This window comes from Convolutriloba macropyga, chromosome 3, assembly GCF_964194025.1.
Source record: "Convolutriloba macropyga chromosome 3, txConMacr16.3, whole genome shotgun sequence".
Taxonomy (NCBI): Eukaryota; Metazoa; Xenacoelomorpha; order Acoela; family Convolutidae; genus Convolutriloba; species Convolutriloba macropyga.
The window spans coordinates 67,574,569-67,599,697 of NC_134470.1; the positions used below are offsets into that span (position 1 = coordinate 67,574,569).

The 25,129-nt window shown below is 35.5% G+C and overlaps 3 protein-coding genes across 4 annotated transcripts; 2 read left to right on the forward strand and 1 right to left on the reverse strand.

Annotated features, from left to right (window-relative positions):
- Positions 1-5,094: 5,094 nt before the first annotated feature.
- LOC142337227 (uncharacterized) lies at positions 5,095-7,825 on the forward strand. 2 transcript variants are annotated; one of them, XM_075386363.1, is made up of 3 exons: positions 5,095-5,293; positions 6,101-6,295; positions 6,711-7,825. In XM_075386363.1, exons 1-3 carry the CDS (start codon positions 5,167-5,169, stop codon positions 7,541-7,543), a joined length of 1,155 nt encoding a protein of 384 aa, XP_075242478.1. In that variant the 5' UTR covers positions 5,095-5,166; the 3' UTR covers positions 7,544-7,825. The 2 variants fall into 2 exon arrangements, with proteins under 2 accessions (XP_075242478.1, XP_075242479.1); XM_075386364.1 differs by having other exon boundaries at positions 5,096-5,278.
- Positions 7,826-9,507: 1,682 nt separating this feature from the next.
- Positions 9,508-20,017, reverse strand: LOC142336385 (uncharacterized). Its single transcript, XM_075385173.1, has 4 exons — positions 19,250-20,017; positions 15,048-15,225; positions 12,208-12,363; positions 9,508-9,833 (listed from the first exon to the last, which is right to left on the reverse strand). Exons 1-4 carry the CDS (start codon positions 19,489-19,491, stop codon positions 9,759-9,761), a joined length of 651 nt encoding a protein of 216 aa, XP_075241288.1. The 5' UTR covers positions 19,492-20,017; the 3' UTR covers positions 9,508-9,758.
- Positions 20,018-20,793: 776 nt separating this feature from the next.
- Positions 20,794-24,343, forward strand: LOC142336384 (uncharacterized). The gene is made up of 3 exons (XM_075385172.1): positions 20,794-21,732; positions 22,023-22,341; positions 22,616-24,343. The coding sequence occupies exons 1-3, from the start codon at positions 21,015-21,017 to the stop codon at positions 24,009-24,011; spliced, it is 2,433 nt and encodes an 810-aa protein (XP_075241287.1). The 5' UTR covers positions 20,794-21,014; the 3' UTR covers positions 24,012-24,343.
- The last annotated feature ends 786 nt before the right edge of the window (positions 24,344-25,129 follow it).

Sequence of the window (25,129 nt, forward strand, 5' to 3'; positions counted from 1 at the left end):
GGGAAGTCAGCAGTGCCAGAAGTTAAAATGCCAGAAGTTCGTAAACATATGGTCAGGAGATGAATACCATGATTTTTTAAGCATTTTAATTTCTGACACTGCAGATATCCTGATTTTTAAGAAACATGCACGTGTAGTAATGCGCTTCAAGTAATGATTAAGTGACTCTGCCTGAAGTCATTGAGAACTTCTAGCGTTTATCGAGAACCGCGAAGCGGCTCGAGATATTAAGTCAGAATTTCGAAGTGACTTCTGCAGAGTCACTTACCCATGCTTCAAACACAAAATGCGCACGTTTTAAAATGACGAAAGTCAACGGAAGTCAACTTCTGGCTAAGTAGCAACTTCTGACAGTTTGACTTCTGGCAATGCAGACTTTCGGCATTTTAAAATGTGCACGTGAGTGTTTCAAGCAAAATTAATTGATTTTGCAGAAGTCACTCCAGAATTCTTGTGAACAACTTGAACTGCTCCGACGTCCTCGATCACAGCCGGGGACTGTAAGTGACTTCACATAGAGTCACGTAAGCTATACTTGCTCTCACTCAATGGGAAAACGCCAATGACGAAATTTTTCACCATATATTTTAAGCAAATTCTTACACTCTTCAATGAGACCCGACAAATTTTGACAAGAACGTCATTATGTTAACCACCTTTCTGCTCAATCAGTTTTGTAGGGAAAAAACTGGGCAATTAACAAGTCCTTAAATGTTAAGCCCATAGCTAAAAAATATTTTTTTAATTTTTATTTGTCGGTGAACGCTTTATAACGAGTCTGCTTTTTTCTGTACAATGACTCTATAAATATCGGGTCTATTGCCCCCAATAAAATTATAGCCCCCATTATGGTATGTTTAACATGATGGGGAGGGGGCTATGGGTTATCTAACCACTAAGCGCTGAGGGGCTATGACGGGAAACAACCCAAATATCATTTACATTTGTTCCAAAATCAATTTTTCATGAGTATCAATTTCTACTTTTTAAATCTCAGACTTCTATATGAAATATTATCGTGCTCCGAGATTTCATGGATGCGAGATGATGGAATACTACGTGCTAAATCACATCAGCGAAACTCCTTTTCGTTTATCAAATAGGAGTCTTTGGAGAAAATTTAGATAGAAAATAAAAGTGTTTTGAGAATTGTTAACTAGTCTTGGATGAAATTTGAAGCAGTTAATGCAGTCTTGCATTTTGTTTAGCATACGCCTAAACGTGTTTGCTCTAGATTTTTCCGTCACTCGCTCGTCAAGTACACCTTGGCCTCTTTGTTATCACTTTTAGTATTTTACTACACTCTATGTGTACTGTTGGCAGAATTTTTTTTCACTATAATTAACTTATTTTTAACTTGGTTATCATAACTATGGTAATTAATTCAACAGATCAGCAGTTCAAAAATTCTAAATTCAGATGTCCTTTTCAAATTTTCACGCGTGAAATGTTCGTTTAAATTCTTCCCACTTTGGTTATGTAGGAGAAAAAACTCGTGATCGAATAATCGTGAACGCTTTTTCTGATTTGGCTCAACTACTGAAGTTCGCCCCCATTTCATCAGGTAAGAAGGCAAAGAGGAGCAGTTGTTCTTTCAATAAGATCTCTTTGAGATAATTCGTTTCCTTTGATGATTTCGAAGTTTCTCTGCTGATGGATGAGGACAAAAACTAGTAAAATTAACTGAAGTCCCTACTCATAGGCTGGCATTTAATCAAAGAAGGGCTCACCCTCTCATAAAGTGAGTCCGATATCACTTAGGGTTAGTGAATTTTTGAAGCACTGGGCATAGCGGAATAATTGGATGCGACAATCCCCATCATTTCTGGCTCATAATCGCGAATCTCTTGCAATCAGCTTTGTAGCCGAGCAACGCATTGCACTTATTGATACCGCTTGAGTGAGGCGATTGAAGGATACTGATAGGCCAGTGGGCTGGAAATCTCTGTTATCAGACAAAAAAGCTATTCTTTTCAGTGTTTTCCGCGTTGTTTCGGATAGTCCGTCAAAAGTTTCTAACGCCAATGGTATGAAGTGGATGCCCATATTGCTGCACTTCTGGCAATAATGCTCAATTTTCTGCCTTCCGCCAGGGTTAGAGCAAAACCACATGTCCTCGCCGCATTTTAGATAAAACAAGCTTGCAGTGGGGACGTAATGGTGACGTCTGAAGCTGCGGGTTGTCCTACCATAAAACTGGGCAAATACACGTCGCCTGGCCTTGAATTGTTTTCTGGAAGAAGATGTTTTTGCTCACATATAGGGAAAAGATTGGCCGACGAACAAGTTGCCATTGTTGCATCTCGTACTGTGTCATGACGACAGATAATATTACCACGCCCGTGACATGATACGGCATGATCTCCAAATATGTCCAAATTAGCTGACTTACAATATGGACATCTCCTATCCGAATCATAGAGTAAAATTCCTAAAAGATACTTCAGAGCAGCTGGGAACTCGTTAGGTTGAAGGGGTAAGCCAAGAACAGGGATATGTGCTGCCCTCAACCAAGCTCCTGATTGAGGAAGGGAAAAAGATAACAGTCTAGCTTTTTCTCTGGTGGAGGTTTGACAATCAAGAAGGTTGCTTAGAGCCGTATTGTCAAATTGTTCTTGAATTTTCTGTTGCTTCAAATGAGGAATCTCCAAAGTGCTAAACTCCTCCACTAAGTCTGTGAAACTACCTTCGTGAGTTGGGTTCTACTATGTTTGCTGACTGAGATAAGGAACCAATATAAGCAGCTGTGAATTGGCTCAGAGAACGTCCAACTCCAGCTCCTGTTTTGCCTATTGGCAGGCATGCTTGGTCCCATGAATTCTTGCTGATTACAGAACGCAATTTATTTTCAAAAGCTGTTCTTTGGAGATGACCAAATTTTTCAAGTATTTTGTTGTTCTCAGGGGACAAAGTGTTGCATCTCAACGAATACACCAATTTAGGTGCACCCAGACAGCCACGCAAAATTCGAAAAGCGCACTGAGGGTTTTCTAAATAGCCTGGATTTTTGAACCCGATTTTTTGAACCCATTTTCCAGACAAAATGCAACAAAACTGGGTGTTCCGATTGCTGCGTCCAAGATATCGATTCCTGATTGGCTGTTTCTTTTTATCCTGCTATCAACAGCATTAAGATACGTGGGGGACCAACACTCGCACTTGTCTCTTCTGAGTTCAAGGTCACTTTTGTTGCCATGAGTTGATAAAGTTTCTAATAATTCACATAATTCCTCTCCGGTTCCTGCTATAATTCCACCATCAAGGTACCATGAACTTTGCATAAGATTTGGCAACTCATTGTAGAGTTCTTTGATAATAAACCAAAGTGCTAAAGAAAACAGTAAGGGCCCCAGCGGGTCTACTTGTTGGACTCCTGGTTGACTTTGGATGTGAATTGCATTTAAAAAAGAGCTTGCTATGCTGAAAATACCCAAAAGAAGCAAAAGGGATTGAAGCGGGAATGAGTTTTCGCGCTGCATCTAACACACTGCTTCTCGTAATGGAATTCAAAGCATTTTTGAAGTCGATTCGAATTAGGCCCGCTTTATCGTTGTTCAATAACTTTTGAAAAGTTTGTACTGTTGCATGTACAAGTGTTTGTTTGTTGTGCAGTTGTTTGTTTGTTGTTTGTTTTGTTGGCAGAAATTGGTGAGAAAGCGGTCCTTCACAGCCAATTTTGAGCATTTTGATCCCCACCCTCTTTTTGCTCATTCTGAAGTACAAAAAAATTATATTGGATCTCTCTACACCAAGCACAAGCTTGCAACTGTTTTCTTGTACCCATTGTAACGAGGTCAAAGTATTATACAAAAAAATGTACTATTCTTAATTAAATACAAACCACTGAAGCAAAATAAGAGCATTTTTTAATCTACATAATTGCCCTCCAATCCTGGCTCAAAGCATAGAAGCAGTGCAGATTATAGGATTTTTGAAGCCAAGGGTGGAAAACAAAGACCAATTTTAAGTTGGCTAAAAACCTAAAAGTTTTTCTTTTTTGTCATGGAAACTTCATTAATAGCAAAACTTTGATTTCTGTTTTGTATGAAAAACAGAATAACTTAGCTTCATTATTATAATTTTTTAAACAAAATTTGTTATTTTTGGAATTTATTTCTTTCAATACTCTGTCTCTAGTGTTTTTAATTAAAAAATATTTTAATGGCATGAAAATTTTGCGTTGAATCGCTTTTGATGGATTTTTGTTTTAATAAGATTCACTAAGAATGCTTTTAAACTTAATTCAATTAATGTCATTTTTGTTGTGATTAGATTGCAATGAGTAATATTTGGAAATCAAAAATACAAAGTTGATCGATATGTCCAAATGACCAAAAAAGAGCAGTGCGCTCAGTTTTGGGCGCCAAATGTACATTGCTATGAAAACTCAGAAATGCTGAATGTAACACTAAACTCAGATATAAGCGCTTTGAAAACTGTTTAAAGAGCACTCTAAACATCTACTCTTGTTTAACAAAATAGTCTATCAAGCGTGTCGATATCTGTTAACATACAAAACTAGTTTTTGGACTTTAATACCAGTATTTTACATCTACTGTCCTTAAAATATCTTTCCTTAAAGAAGTGAAATCCAGAAGCAAAAATATCTAATTTCCGTAATTCAGTTGAGCTCTGTGAGCAAAACGGAGAACAAAAAATTAGTAATCGTGTCCAACCTTTTTTAGCCGAACAAAAAGTAAAAACAAAAAAATGGTTTCTTACCTAATGCTCTTATACTCTTCCTTGGTTATTTTGATCTGTAGCATTCTGTAAAAGAGGGCAAACTTGACTCAATACGTCAAAAACTAAATTCAATGTGAAAACTTTTTAAGTAAAAACTGACAGTTTAGAGTGGGTGTCAATGTTTTAAATCAATTGACTCAATTTCACGTGCAGCTGTACTATAATTACAAATAACGCGATTTAATCCTTACTCGAACTGTCTTGATTTAAGATAATGCTTTTTTGTCATCAAAACTATATCAGGCTTCGTTTGTCACTTATTCAAACTGGGGGAAACGACATCTGCAAACGACACATCAGCCCATATGCAATGCAATATTAAAAGGGTATAAAAAGATCCGACAAAACAAAAGAAATTACTCAAGTTTTTTTACTTCAATTTCCTTAACAAAAGTTAAAGTCGCGACCCCGTTAACCGTAAAAATGCAGAATTTGGGAGTCTTTGCAACCTCCGCACTTTTCCTGGCGTTAACAGTAGTAGCCTATCCCACAGTTGAGAAAAAAGGAACTGTAGCTGCAGGAACCAGCACTTCAGGTAAGGGTACCAAAGGTAAGGGTTGATCAAACATCCACCACTTCCAAATTCTACCAGAGTTCTGGCAGGAGGTTGAGTAAGGGGCCCGGGGGCTTTAGATTCCGCTCTTACATATGCATTCAAATGGCTCTACAAGCGTCAATGGGATTCCAAGCACTTGGACTGTCCCCCACTGAGCTCACCACATTATTCATCGTAATTTTCGGGATGATTTTTTAATCCTGAGGTATACCTGAAAGCAGTCCGGAGTCGAAAACAAAATTTATTCTTGTAATAGTTTTGGGGGAAAATTAGTCTTGAACGGTCTTGCCAGACAGAGTTAGTCATAAAAGACTTTAGATAACAAAATTAATCTTTCTAGACCAGTGCAAGAATTTTGAAAGATTAAATTCTTTCACAAGAATTGGGAACCTTGGATCAAAACCCCGTGATTCCTGCAAAATTTGGGGAATAAAATTTACTTGCAGAAAAACTCTGATAGAGACATATAATAAACATTTGAGGATTTTTTGTTCAGTGTTATTTGTTTAATAAATTTGTTTGTCTTTGTCGATAATTCCAATTACTTGATAAAAAAACTAAAATTCCTTTGAAAAAAATTAGAATTTTCAGAAAACAGTTTTGTTTTTTTTTGGGTGTTAATTTGATATATCCCAAACATTAAACAACGTGAAAAGTTTTACATTGGTATGCGTGTGACGAATAATAGTAGCCGAAAACTCTTTTGTCTGAAATTTATGAAACGATTCATTGGAAAGTCAGTAAGAAGAACTGATTTACATATTTGCTGCAGGTTTATCATGTTCAATTTTTATTCGCTAGTAACCGGAACAGCAACTGCTGACAAAACATCACCTAGTGTCGATGAATTTGAAAGAATGGGAGGAATGGGTTCAGCTGCGTCCAATTTGATCTCTACTGTAGATCCTGATCTGTGTGCCAGGCTTGGTCAGAGCTTGTGCATGGCTCTATATCAACAGGGACGATATGCCACGGAACTTGCTAAGCTATCTACAGGTATTTAATTTTTGTCTCGCTTTGACTGGTTAATATCTGCGAGAGCTTTTGAGCAAAAAACAAAAACTACACTAATGTTAAAACAAAAAATTAAACTACTAATATTTCCCCAACAGATTTAACATTGCGGACGACATTTAAAAGAAATCTAGATAATCTGTTGAGAAATTATATTTTGTTCTGATTTTTAGTTACTTTTGTCGTGTTTGTCGATCGTTCCGTTTTTAATGCTCTGAAAAATTTGTAAAATTTAGAAAAACCTAAACATATTTCTGAGATTCTGGGGGAACAAAATTTCCAAGACTTGATAACCAGCAAAGAACTGATACTCAAAGATCTTTCGAAAGACTAGGATTGAGAACCGATTTAAAAATTTACTGCCTACATCAGATTTTTTTATTTGCTTCCATGGTAGTCTCCGGAAAAAGAACTGCGGCAAAGACATATGGGACAACAACTGGGACGGTAACGTCCGGGATGACAACTTCGGCTAAAACATCAGGGACAACAACTGGTACGCTAACGTTAGGGATGACAACTGCGGCTAAAACATCTGGGACAACAACTGGTACGCTAACGTCAGGGATGACAACTGCGGCTAAAACATCTGGGACAACAACTGGGACGTTAACGTCAGGGATGACAACTGCGGCTAAAACATCTGGGACAACAACTGGTACGCTAACGTCAGGGATGACAACTGCGGCTAAAACATCTGGGACAACAACTGGTACGCTAACGTCAGGGATGACAACTGCGGCTAAAACATCTGGGACAACAACTGGGACGTTAACGTCAGGGATGACAACTGCGGCTAAAACATCTGGGACAACAACTGGTACGCTAACGTCAGGGATGACAACTGCGGCTAAAACATCTGGGACAACAACTGGGACGCTAATATCCCGGATGACAACTTCCGCTAAAATATCTGGGGCAACAGCTGGGACGCTAACGTCAGGGATGACAACTGCGGTGAAAACATCTGGGACAACAACTGGGACGCTAACGTCCGGGATGACAACTGCTGATAAAATGTCATCTACTGTAGGAGAATTCAAAAAAATGGGAGGAATGGGTTCAGCTGCGTCCAATCTACTCTCTACTCTAGATCCTGATCTGTGTGACAGACTCGGTCAAAATTTGTGCATGCTTCTATATCAACAGGGACGATACGCCACTGAACCTGCGACGAAAACAGATGGTCAAACTGTTCAAACCATCTCGGCAGTCACAAAGTCGGCATAAATATATTTGTCATGGTGATGTTATATTAACAGCACCAGTCCATGTACATAAAAGAACCAGCAATATCGTATTTAAAACAGAATCGAAATGGCTTGAGTGACTGAAAATTTTCAATGTGAATGGCAAACACAACCACGGGACTAATTAAGAACAATACGTATATATGTGCTTGATGTAAACATATGGTGAAAGCGATTTGTGGTTGATGAATGAATTTTGCGGTGATTGTTTAATATAACGTATCTGCGTACTGACTTCAAATACATAAGTTGCAAATTCTTATCTTTTTTTCCAATCAAGTTATGCGCTATCGCGTATTTTACTTCGTCTGTAAAATTTGAATTAATGGAAGTTAATTTTAGCATCCTTTTATTAAACCTGCCGTACTGAACTCCCAGAAAATCAGACCTGGTTCAGAGATTTTCCCGATGTTCCAAAGTCTTGGCAGAGAGATTCATGGCTTCCCGGGACGAGGTCCCAGACGGAAAGTGCCTATGTCCAGACCGTCCCAGACGGAAACTGCCTACGTCCAGACTTTCGTGCGTTCACCAGCTTTCGTGCGTTCATGATCAGATTTTCGTGCGTTCATCAAACATTTCGGGCGCTCATGTCCAGAATTTCTTTCGTACGTTCACCAGACTTTCGTGCGTTCACCAGACTTTCGTGCGTTCATGTTCATACATTCGTGCGTTCATAAAACTTTTGTGCGATAATCTAATTTTTGACCGTTCAAGTTCAGACATAAAAAGAATTATTTCGCTTGTTCGCTCTTTCAAAAAGTGAGAATTCGTCCAATCGAGGGGTTTTCCTAATTGACTTAAAAATTTGACAAAAAGATAGTGTTTTAGAAGTAATTTTGCGAATTTAGAGACTAAATAATTTAGTCGATTTTAGTTGATTTTAATCGGGTTAACGAGTTGTTCAAATCAAAACAATTTCGTTATGTAGTATTTGCAGTATATGTAGAGTCTAAAACAAAAAGAAGTTTTGGTACAGTTGGTCTACAAAATGAAGAGGTTATTTTGGACATAATTCTGCGAATTAAGAGAATAGCGACTTTTAAAAATAGCTGATATAAAGTGGATCAAGGAGTTGTTGAAACTGATCAAAGACTGTTTTGAATTAACACTAGTGTATTTAGAGTCTGTGAAAAAAAAGTATAAAATGACTTGAAAAAATTGACACCTCAATTATCATTTGCAAATTTCAGCCGTGTTTGCTTATTTAGTTTTTGACAATTATTGGATTTTTATCGATTTAAAAAGTTGAATATCTGAACTGATTAGAGTTTTTGGCACAGAATGTCTAGAAAAAAAGTAAGCTTTTCGGACAAAAATTACACGTTTTTGTTTATAAACTTTTTGAAAAAAGGTGAAGTTTGATCGGCTCAACAATCGATCGAATTGAAGCAAACTTGGAAGGCAGTTTTGCGTGTTTAATGGAACTTTGAGCATCCTTTGTTGCTTTGTTCTCGGCTAGGGAAATTAATTGAAGCTGAATAGCATTTATGGAGTGGAAAAATTGGAAAATTCTTAGTTCTCTAGCAGTCTTTTAAGAATTTATTTTCAGCAGAAAAAGACAATTTTAATTATTTTTCTTTCGCAGCAAAGCCATTTAAAATCAATCCAAACAGGTCAAGGGTGTTATTTCGGAGGGCAATGTAGGTATTTAATTGTAGTTTGTTTGCGTGATCCTGTAAATCATTTATTATCGCAGCTCTGGTAGCCCTGGAATTCCGTGTATTGATAATAATCTTTTACGTATGTTCGAGATTGCTTGAATATTTGAGAAGTTACGTATATGACAGTGTTTGTAACGTTCCTTGTTTTCGAAACAATTTTAGTCGACCTATACTTTTGTTCGACCATGGAATTCAAAATGGAAGTAAAGCCTTCTGCATCGACACTTTATTGGTCTTTTCAGAAAGTCAATTTTAGAATCAACCGAAATTTGTAACACAATAATGAAAACAGAAAACCATATCATTGCAGTTAATTTTTACTCAATTTAATTTTTATTTCTGCCGGTACAGTTCAGCAGAGGTTCAATTTCTTGTAACTATGATCTGTGTTTACTCAAATATTCAACTAAATCATTGATCAGCAAAGAGCGTATATTCAAAGGATGAATGTTTAACTTCAGTTTAGGATTTGGTGACCTTGAGAAGGTACCCTATTCCATCAGGAGTTTTCTATTCTCAGGATTTGAGTGACTCTTATTTATCTGGCAAAACTGCGTGTGCAATGGGACTGACGACACCTCTTCCTCCGTCTAGCATTTTGGCAAACTCCTGAAACAAAAAATCTGAACAAAATCTTGTAGCTCTAATTCTTTACAAATTAACTTTCTTTTTCTTTGGAGCTCCAATTTTTGAAAATTTCCAAAATTTTAGCGCTTCTATCTTTACTAAGCGAGAAATGCGCTCAATGATGTAAATAGGCTGGATTTTCGCAAGGTAAAAATACTTCCAATTCAAATTCGCTGCATTCACCAATAGAGATGAAAAACTCTTTGCTATGGAAAAACCTTCAATTCAATTCGCTATAACTTTTGCTTACAAAAGAATTTTTTGCTTACAAAATTACCTGGAAGCATTGAATTCTTAATGACTTTGTATAACAGTGAGGTTTGTAGAGTTGCTGCATATGGAGTTTTAACAATGGAAACATCAGTGTAAAACACTCGCAACTGATAGTTCTGGTCAGAAGGTAGTTGCTATCACAGCATGAAAAAAGTTGTTCTTTTATGCAATTGCTGTTGAACGGAGAAGGTTCCTTTTCGAACTTGAACTTGCACCATCTGTTAATATTTTTCGAAAACATTTGAAAATTTGTCACCAATAATAACGCGGCATTTTTTTATTCTAAACACCCTTAAACCAACAATAATAGTTTTACTGTGCTCATCATTTCAACACAAGTGCAAATTTGAATTAAACAAGGTCTTTTGTGATTGGTTTCAGCATCTTTGTTCAATCACTAAGCGACAAACAGCTGCTTATGGGTTTGGCAATTCAAGCCGTCTGTCATTGAAAATTTCTCTTTCCTTTTGGATGTACTCACGTGATACATTTAGCCATAAAAGGTTTTCATTTGGTCAAAGATCTCTGTCATGCAGAGATGTATGAACAAATTACGACCTGTTATGACTAAATGCCAGAGGAAAGGAATTGCCAAACCCATTAACAGCTGTTTTTCTTTTTCTGATCGAACAAAAAATGCTAAAATCAATCTTAGAGGACATTGTTTAGTTTAAATTTGCGATGTTCTTTTACAAGTAAAACAATGTTTAAACCCATTGGCGTTGAAATAAAGAGCACAGTATTACTACAGTTATTATTATTACTGATATGAGCAGCGTTTAGAATATCAAGGCTCTTTTCTGTTATTGGCTGAATGCCCTGCCTGCTTAGTAACCAGTGAAGTTGTCTTAGATGGAACGTTAGTGTGCAAGGAACAAAATATTGAAAAAAACTTTTTATAAAGTTTTTATAATCTGGAAGATACTAGAGGCCTTTTAATAATCCTTTTTAGTGTTTACCAGCCTATTCACATTTGGTTTGTACAGAATGAACCAATGAAACCATCACTAAGCAAAATTTCGCGAAATGAGTTTTTCAAATATTTTATTGAAGGCGGAAGTGTCAAAAAAAGTTTGTTTGGAACCGAGAGCCTCCTTTGGTGGACTGAACTCATAAGAGAATATGATCTTTGACTTAATCGGTCTTTAAAAATGCATTTTATAAAACAGTTTCGACGTCTATATTGCAAGAAACTGCAAGCTCCTTGCAAGATAGGCGTCTAGATCTTGCATCTTGCAAGGTAAGCGTCCGAGTTTGTCTAGTGCAGATGACAAATTAAGTCGGCTGCTGTGTTCCAAGTTTTATTTTTTGTTAATAAGTTTCATTAACATTTGCAAGTCATAAAATGAAGGAGTTGCAATAATCAGAATGCGATATGACCAAATATAGGCACAACGGTGAGAATTCTTTTTGGCAACCAAAAGGAGTGAAAAGCGCTAAAATTATAATCGAAACTTATTAAATTGAGTAAAAATCTACCAATGAGTTTCTTTCTCGAGCGGTTATGAAAACAATTAAATGTTTTCATATCTGACCTATAAAACAAAACATATGGAAGCGTGCGTCCTATAAAACGAGCCATAGATTGTACCTTATTATCCATTGAGAGATAATGAATCTCTTCCTTTTGTGCCCTATCGTTTATTGTGTACATGTTATTTGCACCGACACAATAACCTGCTGTATTACCACAGAAAGATCAGATATCTAATGGCCAATATTGGATAACTAGAGGGAGCGCATATTGCACTGAGAGAAAAGGGCAATAAGTTGAGAGGCTATAAAGGGGAAAGACTCGAAATTGTCACTTTAATGGACAAAATATGAGTTTTTTAATGATTAGTAAGGCACCTTGGATGGCTCGTTTTATGGGTTAGTGTGATCAAACTGCGTGAGCCATGAGAATATTTGTGCCCAATTTTAACTTGAGCACCGGAATAGAATGTTTTAGGTATAGTTTCCATATACGAACCATGTTACTATCATGTAATTTAAGAAATTAGCCCATAAAATAACCAAAAGTGTGACCTCATCAAATTGGCGTTTGGTTCTTTTCAAAAAAAAAGTTTGAACCTGGATATACCTTGTAGTCGATGACCCCATCCCCGTTAGAGTCTGCGGCCTGCAACATCTCGTTGACCTCTGACTCCTCCATCTTCTGTCCCATGTTCATCATAATACGCTTGAACTCATCGGCACTTATTGTACCGCTGTTGTCTATGTCGAAGATCTTGAACGCCTACACATAGCACGCAGCACAGAATTATTTAATTCAAACTAAAATTTTTATTTCATTGATCTAAATCAAATCATTTTGAATTAACATTTTTTAGCTGAAATTGTTATTTTTAATATGACCGAAAATTAAGACAAAAACATGACAATTGGCTGAAATTTGTATGTATTTCTGAGGAAGTTCCCCAAAACACTAAACTTTTGAGCGTAATAAGCAGAGAAAAATTTAAAAAAAACAACAGAGTGGGTGGAAGAAAACGAACGAGAAGGGCTGAAAATAATAAGAGGTGAGCGTGACAAAAACGTGAAATTCAAGCTTGATTTTAACTTTGATTCATTGAGTTATTTCTCTCCTGTACCAAGCAGTTGCTTGCTCAGGGTGTATTCTAAAATATTCCAAAACTTCTGCTGGCTCAAGATAATTTATTATTAAAAAGTCTGTAAGTATCAACAACTTTGAGCTCTTTTATTAAAAAATTGTATAATGTGCGCAAGAAACAGAAAGCAACTTTTTAAACAAATTATGGAAATTTTGCCTGTAAAATGGAATAAAAACTGACCAAAAAATAAAGTAATCTTTAAGGAATTTTCATTTTTTTTGTTTTTAACTCGCTGATCGTTTCACTCTGCTCGTTTGCTGATTATAATGTTCATTCCGCTGGCTGTATGTTTCATTCAGTTAGAAATCAGCAAATTACTTGTCTTATAGTCGGAACGATTTTCATTTTTCAGCTTTTTACAGCAGAAAACCAATATACAGTTCTTCAAGTCTTCAAACTTTAAGTAATTGTCAACTTAATTTGTTTACATGACTGAAAATAATTATCGTTCTTTCTTGCAATTGTTTCTTAACCTTGGCCATTGTTTTCTGGATCTGTTTGTTTAAAAATGTTTTTGGACAGGTGCTCAAATAGCGGCTAATCCACTTGATTTTCTTTTTATTGACAACCACTGAATGTGAGAAAAAGTTATAAAAAAAAATCTTTTCTCTGTTTACAACAAGTTCTTCCGGCAAAAACTTAAAAAAGTTCCTCCCAGGAACAACAATTACGACTTTTAAAACACATGCAGGACAGAAGAATTTGAGTTTTTCTAAGCGTTGAAGCATTTACTCAAATGTTTTACAAACAAAACCAAATGTTATCTGATCAAAGAAGCCATTTTTTTGCAAAAAAAAAACAAGGGACTGAGGACGTTTTTCGCGTTCTCAATTACAGATCTTTTAACTCAGAAAACATGTGAAGACTTTATATTATTAACTTTTTTATACAACAGATTAAAAGAAATTGATTTCCAAACATAAATATTTGATTCTTTTTCAGAAATTTTCTTCATTCTGATTCAGCCAAATACAATAAAAACCTATAAAAAGCATAAAAGTCTATCATATACCTATTGTTTGGAAACAATTAGTTGACACTTCGCATAAAGCAGGACACTTCTTCACAATAGCATCTGATCTGCATTGGTTTTGTTTACTAAAAACATCAAATTTGAAAAACGGAAACGGAAGAAACTCGCAGTTGGTTGTCTGCAAGCATCTACTTGTAGTTTTTCCTATCTCCTTGGTCTCAACTCCTAATCGTCAGCCCAAATTTGAGCGTATGCTATTCTTCTCAAATCATTGGACAGCTTGCAGCATCTATTTGAAACCGGAAAAATGTTCCTTTGATAATGGATAACAAAATTTTTGATGTCCATTGTAAAATTTCTTCCATGAAAAGCAAATATTTTTTCGATCAAGTTAAAAGCAAAATTTTTGCATCTTTTTACTTGTCGCCAAAATTTTGTGCATTTGTTATTTAGAAATTTTGCAATCCTACAAACTCTTTCCGAGAGGTTTTTTTTAACGAAGTTGATTTAAGTTTAGAGCTTAAGGTTGAGATCTACCTTTCCAGGCAACTGGCTACTAATTTTTTCTAGTTAATTTTATTTCATTGCTATATTATATAAAGCTAGTACTGATATAAAGCTACCAATTGGAAAAAATGTTATTTCCCATAATTGTCCAGACATATCTCCATAACTACGTGCATAGTTTTCTCACATTTTTTTACTATATAGGTCTTCCTAATCTATAGATATCTTAACATGATCACCGGGCTGAAATGTTTCAATAGTAATTACGTATATATTTAAAAACATGGTCAATAAACTTTTCGAGTAACAGTGGTGTAGTCCATCAAATTAGTGGTGCATATTTTTTTTTTAAATTAAGCAGTTCAAGACGCAAAAAAATGTCAACGTGAGGCAGAATTCGATATGCAACTTATGCTGCGTTCGATGTTTTGCATTTTTTACTCGAATGAGCCAATGTTTTCTTCTGAAAATTTTTGCGTGAGTGGGTAATCTGACAAGAGTGGTGAAACAAAACGGAGCATTTAAATATTTTTCTCCGCTTTTTGAATTCCAGAGTTGTCCAGGCTTTTGTGTGCTCTTCAGACTATTCTCGTTTAAAATTGTCTATGTCCGAACCAGACTTCTGAGCCTTCATTCATGTTTCCAGACCGCGCAGTTTTGACCCCCCTCTCCCCTTGCGCTCATTTCCTTCCGTCTTCAGCCCGGGATCTTTTTTGCAGTAATTTGTGGTGGATTTCGAAAAACAATAATCCTAATACAGAGTTTTTCTCGCAAATTTTTTGAGGAAAGAATTCAATTTTCAGTCCAGGAAGTCATGCCGTGTCTCACCTGTACAATCTCCTCCTCGGATGCCTCGTCCTGTAATTTAGTGGCGACACAAGTGAGGAATTCCGTGAAATCCACCCTTCCGTTCTCGTCCACATCCATCTCCTGGAGTGCCTGCTGAGCTTCCGTCTCTGTTAGGGGACTGCCCAGTACCTCCAATGCCTTGTAGAACTCCTTTTGACTACACAACATAACATGCTGTTAGAAGTTTAACAAGAAGCGCCATCCATTCAACGTCAGCTTAGCCAGCAGACATGAATATATATCCCCTTCCAGTGTTTTCCCCTTTAAATTATTTTAAATTGCTTTGGGATATATAACTGCTGAAACTGTTGTTGAAAATAATTTTTGTTGAAACTGTTTGTTGCAAAAAAAATCGATGCAACGTAGTGTTCTGACATTTTGCAAACATTTTAAATTTTACTACATTGCCTGGTTGTCTTTGAATTAGAGGATATGTTATGAGAAGTTTCTTCGAATATATTTTATGCTCAGTTCATTAAGCTATTATACAGTGATTAAACTATTATATAAATGATTTTATAATAAAATTAAGTAACATCTCATAAAATCATAAGTCCAAATATTTTATTGTTTAAGCTGCTTATTAGTTTTTTTTGCTGATTTAGGTTTTGTAAATTGGTCCTGTGAAACCTTTTTTGTCTTTTATTAAGCAAATCAAATATAAACAATCATTTTCATTTAGTGCCAGTTCACGAAAAATTTTTCAGAGATAATCTTCATGTTTCTCTGTCTGCTCTCTTAGTTTCCCTCTTTTCTTCGTTAAACCTAAAGCTTGAAGTTGGTATGAGTAACGAAGCGCTTTCAATGAAAAGCAATAAGTTTTGCGGTGATGTTTCTGATAAATCGTCACGAGAAAATAAAACTCAACTAATTATCTGTGACTTTTTGAAATGAACTCAAGTTTTTGGATCTAGTCCAATTTTGAATTAACAATGGATTGCCAAAGTTTCTTACTTTCAAAACCAAAGTCGTGAGGTTAATTTATATGAAAAAGACGGGAAAAAATCAGCTATTTTAAAAATCATTGGGTATGCTTATTTTTTATTCGCTTGTCCTGGTCTTTTAGAAGAAATGGTGTTTCCCTTAGTCCCACAGTTAGATGCGGAAAAGAGTTTTTGTTGTTTTCATTGATTGGAATACCAGAAGTCTTTTGAAATCTGAAATTTACAAACACCCATTTTAATTGAATTGCAAAAAAACTACAATTCGATTTTGGCCAGTTTATATAGTTTTTAGTCAATCCACTAGTTTAACTGTAATAGAATTTCATTTGTGTGAAGATTGGACGATATTCTTAAAAAATTTAACGTTTCTATTCTGACTGGTTGAAACATTGGTGCAAAAACAAGAAGCTTTTTCTCAAATTAAATCAAATTTTCTGTTATCAAAACTCAATTTTATTTAACTATAATAGCGCTTAGTTGTTTACTTCATCTTGAAATACGTGCTTTGAGATCAGCTGCCACTAAAATGTTCACAAATTATTAGGGGAAAAGTATAGAGATCAACACTCAGGATCACAATGAATGTGGAATAATTAACACATACCAACCAGTAAGACTGGAATATTTGAATGAGAGTTACAACAGAATGCGCATGTTTTGGGTATTTTTTGCATGAAGCATGATTTTAAAGTTATTCAAAATAGAATGTCATTTATTCAAAAAAATTATTTTTAGTTTTCAAACAGTTGCACATTAGCGAAAACGTTGTGTCACTTCGAGAAAATGATTGATCGAAGTGACTTTTTTTGTTAGTATCCAATTCTTTTTTCCTCTATCATTTATCCCCTCTATCTTTTAATCCTTCTATCTTTTTATCCCACCAAGTTACACTCTGCATTAAAGGCATGTTTTGTCAAATTTAAGCGGACAACTTAATCCCATTTTCGGTTGTGATAGTTTCATATCAAGTTTCATATCAAGTTTCATAGTTGAAGCATGGCCATGGCCAGTGAGGCATGGCTAAGTTATTGGTTTTACTAGTTTGATAGTCCTAATTTTATATTAAAAAATTAAAATCGGTGTGAAATGATAGAGGAGTTAAATGATAGAGGGTGAATAAATGGAGCTGAAATGAAAGGGGGTACACCGATTTGAGTATATAACTACACAGTTCAGGCAAAATTGGTGGAGATTGGAAACTGAAAAATGTGTAAATAATAAATGAAAAGCATAAACAATCACATTTCGCAGATGTTTTCCGTTTGTGCCCCCCAGTATGTTATAAACCCCAGTTACAGAGCACGTGTCAGTACATGTTAACCTTATATTTAAAAACATTGCACGTGCGTCTGGGGATGCAAATAATGTGCAACGACTAAGTTGGGGCAAAAATGGAAAATATCCCATTTTGCTTTAAAAGAAAAAAGAAGTGACCAAAATTTTATCTTTTGTCATCTTTATGACGAAGTGAGTTTCTGACAATAAAAATATTGAATCAGTTTTTCATTCAAATGGAAAAAGTTTTCAGCGATTATGTTTACCAACAGGTCATCATTTTAAAATTTGGAGTTATGTCAAATCTGCGTCTTCTGGCGGCTTTTTCTTTAAATTACTTTTTTTCTTTGAAAGGGATATTGATTACAAAATTTTGATAACTCATGTAAAAGTTCTTCTCCGTTGATACGATGTAAATAATTTTCTAATGGTTTTTTGAGGCAATTGAATTTAAGAACGGAACCTGAATAGAGCTTAAATTGTTTAAAAAATAACTGGAACTTAAACTTAACGCACTTCAAGTTTTTATGCCGTTAGTGCCTTTGTGTCAAAACTTTTTTGTGACAGAATGTCAAAGCAAAATACCAATAAACAAAAAATGGAAAAACAAAGTCAAAATTTACTACTCTCGGTAAAATTACTTTCATTTATGCTATTGAAAAATAATTTTCTGGAAACTGACATAATAAAATTCTCATGAATAAATCACAACACGCGATTATTAAGTTCATGCAAAATGAAAAGTTGATATTAAAACTGGTTCTTTATTTTAAAAAACTCACACAACACCTTTTGATTGACAATTTTGTTTCAACTTTTTGTTGAGAATGAGAAATAATTTAAAAAAATCATTGAATGTTACTTTAAAGAACACTTTGGACGAAAACAAAGTCACCAATACAGCGATCACAGCACTGTCGGACCTTTTCTGTTCGTGCCCCCTCCAGCTTAGTTGGCGCATATTATTTGCGCCACCCAGACGCACGTGCCATATTTTTACTTATTGATTTGATATGTAATGACACGTGCTCTGTAACTGGGGGCGCATAACGTACTGGGGGGGGCACAAACGGAAAACATCCCGACTGTCATGTAAAGAAATAAGCCCCATTATATATAAACATTGCACTCCCTCGAGAAACTACAAAATTTTACTATTTTTTTGGATCTTATCGTTTCAACCCTGTTAACAATACGTCTCTCCTTAAAATTGTAATCTACTTTTTGTAACAAATCTCCACTCCTATCAGATATAACATCAGCGTTAACAGGTTTTTCAAAAGTTTACTTGTGTTTTATCCCACATTTATTTTATTAGATTCTCCATGACAATGAATAAGATTCGATTTCCTCAATTTAGGATCGGGAATGATTATGCAAAAGCTATGATACCCCCCTCCCCCAACATAATCTTTTGGAATTTTAACTTCTGACCATAAAGAAAACGTTCTTCTTCATAAAGTACCAATTAGTTCAGTCAACTTATCGTGCAATCCCATTATTGCACAGCTGGTTATGAATAGCATCGTCAAGGCTTGTACAATGCAATACTCTTCAAACTTTTGATTAAATCTAATTCTCGAAAATTTTAGAATTGTAATCCGAAAATCCTTTGAAAAATATAGGGAGTTGCGCTGATTTCATGTTCCCATTATATTAAACTTTACAGAGTATCGTATACTGGTCTTCTAAGTTAGCAATTAGTGTCTATCAAAAGTTAATTTTCTCAATTTTTTAAAGTTTTTCAACACAAAACCGTAATGATTTCGGAAACATTGATTTTCCTGTCATTTTCTGCACAAGCAATACCTTCTGTAGGTCTAAAATTTAATCATGAGAACATTTTGAGTTCTGAGAAAATGATTACACAACGTTGCAATGCTAATGCAAGGCTCCTCAAAATTTCTTCAAGGCAAGCTTTTTCGAAAAATGGTCATTTTAACAGATAAAATTTGAGCGTACGTTATCACACCGTCTCCATCAGCATCGAAAATAGAGAAAGCCTCTTTGATCTCAAGTATCTGTTCTTCACTCAGATCCTCGGCGTCAAATTGGGTAAAGGTGGAATTTTTCCTTGGACTGCCTCCACCTCTTCCTCCACTTGAGTTGCTGTTGCGATGCTGATCCTTGTCAGATGATACTGTATTCCTCCTGGAATCATTGTTATTGTTAATGTTGTTGTTGTTGTTGTTTGTGGATGCCATCAGTTTAAATTTTTAAGTTAGATGTACTGGTTGTTTTAATAAATTTGACGAAATTGATTGACCAGATTTAAATATAACGATCTCTCTCGACGAGTTTGAATAAAATGAAAAGCCTGCAAATTTGCTGAAATTAAATTAATTTAACTGATTTATATCTGTATTCTCTGTTTACACAACTTGAACGCATATAAATTAATTTTTAACCTGTGGAAACTTGTTACATAAATCTTGGAAAAAGAGATTATATTTGAAAAAAAAACACAAAAAACGCGAATAGCTTTATTTAATTAGGCAGTAGAAGGAAAAAGAATCGTTAACGGGAAAAAGTGTTGCGAAAACTAAGATGGAAACAGCGATAATGTTATACAACTGCCAAAATATAATGAATGAGGTTTCAAAAATGGTAGAAAATGAGAACAAAACAAGAGAATCAACATAAAATCAATTTTAGCATGTTTTCAAATTCATTCTCAGGTGTTCATTTGACGCACACAAGCACGCTTGGATAAACATTACTGCTGTTTTTTCTTCAAATTGGAGAACTGTGCGTATTTTATTCATTTTTCCTATTTTCTCTTTTAGAGCAAAACAGGTGAACACGTGAATACTAACTGTTTGGCACATTTTGTTCATGCCTTTTTGTGAGAAATCAAACATGAATTATGTAAAGTTGCTCTTCTTCAGCCAAAATTGGGCTGATTAAAAATTGATTAATTGTTGAACACTTTTCATGGTATATTTAATCCTTCAAAAAGTACTCAAAATTTGACGTATGTTCATTGTGATATCTAAATATTTTCTGGAAAACTATTTCATGAGATTTTCTAGATGCTCTAAATTAATCCCTTTCCATTTTCTAATCTGATTTGCACCGATATATCAACAAAATTTTATATGTTAATATGATTTTCGGGATAAGCTAGATATGATTAGGAATTAGAATGTAAACATAAGGATGTTCATTATGATAAACACTATTTCCTACCGTTTCAGACATGATAATTCACCCAACTTTTACACATTGTAGTTAGTTAATTAGCAGGTTTTGATAAACCCGTTTGGATAACGTTGTTTTTAGTTCACACTTTTGGATAAATTCCGGTTTAAGTGATATTTATTTATCGCACTGTCAATATAGATCCTGTCAATTGAGTCCAGCAAGTCATTTCTACTAGAATCAGAACAAAAAACCAGTTTGAAGTTGAATGTTGATTTGCGTCTCCCGCTTAACACTAGAAAAACAACTCAATTCTGACCTGTCAATCAAAAAATTTTGGCCTTTCAGTTGAACTATTTCTCAGCTTAAAAAGAGCATCTTTCATTCGCTGCTCACTTCAAGTTATTACGTAACAATTAAATAATCAACTATTAAATAGCCAATTAAGTTCGATTTTTCGGCTTGGCGGCTTCTAAAAAGCCCATTAATTGCCCAATTGCCCGGATAGATATCAAAAACTTTTAATTTAGCCCATTCAGGGTTTAAGATTTCAATCGAAGTTTGGTGCTTCGTAAAATTTGTTTCAATGATGATGTCAGAATTTAGTGATCTTATTATAATTCCCGGATCGACGCCCGAAACTGAGCACTACCCAGAAAATCACGACAGCCCACCCTCTGGCCGTCAGCTGGATTTGTTGAAGAATCCTTCGACTCAAGCAGCTCAAAACAGCGTGTATTACTACAGTTCACCCGAAGAAGTGAAAGGACAAAGCAGCGAAATTTGCTACGAAATCAGAGCACTAGATGAACTTGAACCCACACAAACTCTTAATACTGAACAAATAGTCCTCAACTCAAATAATTCCGCGCCCCCGGAAAGCTTAACCGCTGCGATACTTCAACAAAGAGAGCCGAAATGCGAAAATACAGGTGCCTCAAACAGCCGAAAGGCTCATAAATCGAAAAACGAGCCTGAAAACTTCGCAGTCGACAAATCTAAAGCCGAAAAAGTTTTTCAGTTTATAGATTTGCATGAAGATAATTTTGTATCACAGAATGAAAACATTCGAATTGAGCTCGTGAACGAAGAATTATGGAACAAATTTTCAGCTGTGAGCACTGAAATGATTGTGACCAAATCGGGCAGAAGAATTTTCCCTCAAATTTCTTTAGAGATATCCGGTTTCAAACCCACCGATGTTTATAGTGTTTACATTTATTTCAAGCCGACCGATCAGAACTCGTGGAAATTTTCGGGAGGGTCTTGGAAGATTGTGGGCAAAAATCAACAACTTCCCAGAGGTAAAATTTATTTTTTTCAGAAAGTTTTTTTGCACAAATTGTAAACAATTTTGCGAGATGAGCTGCTGGATCAACATTAAACAAGGGTTTTGTAACCATAGGTAATTTAGTTAATTAAAATTGAACAAAATTGACAATAATTTTTGTAATCATGGGCATATTGAAGAACCTTTTTATACCGTTTTCAAGTTAAAGAAAGTTTTCATAAATTTAGTATATATTTTTTTGTATCAGAATAAGATATCATGCACACTTTGCCGAAAAAAATCTAGAAATTATTTCTTTTGCAGAAACTATGCTGTGCCGCCACCCCTCCTCACCAGCCGAGGGAAAATTCTGGAACAGATCCGAGGAAATTAGCTTCGCGAAGGTCAAACTAACAAACAACAAACAATCGAAGGAGAAAGGTCAGATCATTTTGAACTCGATGAGTTTCTACCAGCCGCAGTTAGTGATTATCAATGAGACTCGGTCTGGGTTTGGATCAGTGAAGCTGACGATGGAAAAGCTGAAATTCGTGGCAGTGACTGCATATCAGAACTCAGCGATGACTCAGCTCAAAATTGATCACAACCCATTTGCAAAAGGATTCCGCGATGCACAAGAAAAGTAAGGACAATTTTGAAAAATCATTTAGATTATCTCCAAAATTTGTTCTTAAAATTCTCGGAAATTCTACAAATAAAAAAGTACCATAAGAGTTTGCTTCTTGATTTATCAAATCGGATTATTAAAAAATGAGATGTTCGCCAAATTAGGACAATTCAAATTTTGTAGACATTTCAAATTTTAAATTAAGTTTAACGACAACAACCAAGATCTAAGGATCTGGCATTTTACATATGAGAAAAGTTTTGTGAGAGAAGATCTTTTTGTTTTATAGGAGCTGTCTGATGTCTGCTCTACAAGCACAGTTGCCTCGAATGCCATTTCATCATCTACAACACCCAATGGGACACCCTATCATGGCTCACTACCCTCACTATCAACACCCCTACCACCCCCAGTTACCCATGCACATTCGACCCTTCCAACAAAACATGCAAAATCAGATGCCCTTGCGACCCATCAGTGCTCCTTATCCCAACCCTAATTCATTCACACCTGCCGCAATTACCCAATACCCACCACCGAGACCACCAGTTATGCAACCAGGCCATCATCAACTAGGACCACAAAATAATTTTGCGTCAGGTCACATGAACGGAATCCATTTTCAACCAAGCTTCAACGCAGTTGCGAACCCGCTGCATGCCACTGGTATCCATAGCAACCGATCTAACTTTGCAACGGGTTTCATGCCTAGCACTGGCTCTGCTATCACGCACAACCTACCGCCAGCTTTTCAGCCAGCTTCAAACTCAACCTTAACCGCTAATTACGGTCAACAAACTGGAAACATTCCTGTTCCTACTGGCAATCAAGGGTCCTATGTTAATCCCGTAACATTCCAGAACGGTATCAAACCGTACCCGTTTCCAAATTATGCTCGAAGCTTAGCTCGAAATGAGATATCATCTAATCTGGGATCCAGTCAGATTATGTCAACACCTGTAAATCAGCAATCAAGACAACTTGCCCCATGTAATGTACCTACTGGACCCACAAACATACCTCAATTTAAACCGAGTTTCTCGATCGAAAACTTAGGTGTGAGCAATCTTCTAAATAGCGAAATGGTAAACTTTGCTCCGTCAGTAGCTAACAAGAAACGGCAGTTTTCAGAGGTTGATCATACCATTGAAGAAATTTCAAATGTTTCTTCGTATTGCGCTAGTGAGCCTCAGTTGAAATCATTTTGCTATCAGGATGAGAACTTCGCACCTCAAAGCGTAGCTTCATCAACTTCCGAAATCTCACAAGTTACTCCTCAAACTCCTGAAATCAACAACATCAACGACAACAACGCCTGTAGCTCTACAGAACCGTTGCACGTTTCGATCCCAGAAGATTCTAGAAGTTTCTGCGAGCAAAGCAATGCTACATTACCAGGCGATGAAAACAGCTCATCGAGTTCAAATTTGTTGATGCCCAAATTAGATTTGCCAGTTATCTCACAACAGTCGCAGCAGATGTATCCATTAAGCCAGCTCCAAAATATGGGTAATTTCAATAGCACCCCTGCCCAAGATGCCCAAACGGAAGGATGGAATTTTGCCCAAATGAATGAGTTGGAAAATATAAATCCTAATGAAAATATGTTGCATAGCGCCCAAAACAACTTCTGGGGCAGTTTACCTAGAAGTTTTCTATTGCCCAATGAAAATCAGGGGTGCTAATTTTTCCCAAGTTGATCAGGAATATTTTATTTCGTAGCTTTAAAAAGTGAACGTGATAACTATTGTTTCATATGTCGAGTTTATTTCATTTTACCTTTTTTGCCAAAAGTAAAGTTTTAATTTGATGTACAGATTTAATTATTAATTGCTGTTTTGTCTGTTTTGTGTTTCTCAATTGTTTAGATTTTGTAAATTAATAAGTTCCCTGTAAATATTTCATTTCGTTTTAATTTATAGCTAGGCTGCAGTGCTTTTTGTTTAGTGTTTAATTTTTACTGTTTATGTTTATTTTAAGTTCTTATTTAAAGCAAAAATTGTTAATTATTGTTCTTTTGTTGTGTCTGTATTTAGCAAATACTCGTTTAATTAATTTCTCAAAAATCTTTTAAGAACTTTATCATAAGATTGTCACAAACCGAGTCAACACAACCTACCCGTACTTGAAGAATCAATGGGTCAGCGATCAAATTGTAATATGTCTAAAAATAGACGATGTACTTCCAAAGTTTTTGAGTTAATTGTATATCATTTGCGATAGAGATAGAAAACTCTAAATTTCATAAATTGTTAGAAAACAATCGGTGTATCCATTTAAACCTCCGATTTAACCTCAAACCAATATACAAAAAATGTAATATTAAATGCTGACGATACCTTCCCTCATGGAGACTAAGAGAGAAAACAAAGCAAAAACAGAAAATAAATTACGGCCGATTCTTACGACTATCTATTTTATTTGTAATAACTTAATGACGAAGCCGAAAGAGCTGCAGATAAAAAAAAAGTTAAACAAAATTGAGTTTCACTAAGTTAAACAAAATTGAGTATTGTGAATAACAAGTAGACAAAAACAAACAACTGCTTTTAAACTTATTTTTGCTTTTTCAAAAACAATTATTTTTCAAAGTCATGCAAACCATTAGCTGTTGAATGGAAGGGCTTCTTTTTATACTTCAATGCACAACTATTAAGATCTGTGAATGTGTAGAGTGTCATACAACTACAAAAAGAATAAAAACCAGGAAAAAATCAGAATTTAATTAAAGTTCGTCAGGAAACAGTGTCGAACCATATAAAAACAACCTTCGAAATGGAACTAATATATGCAATTGAATGAG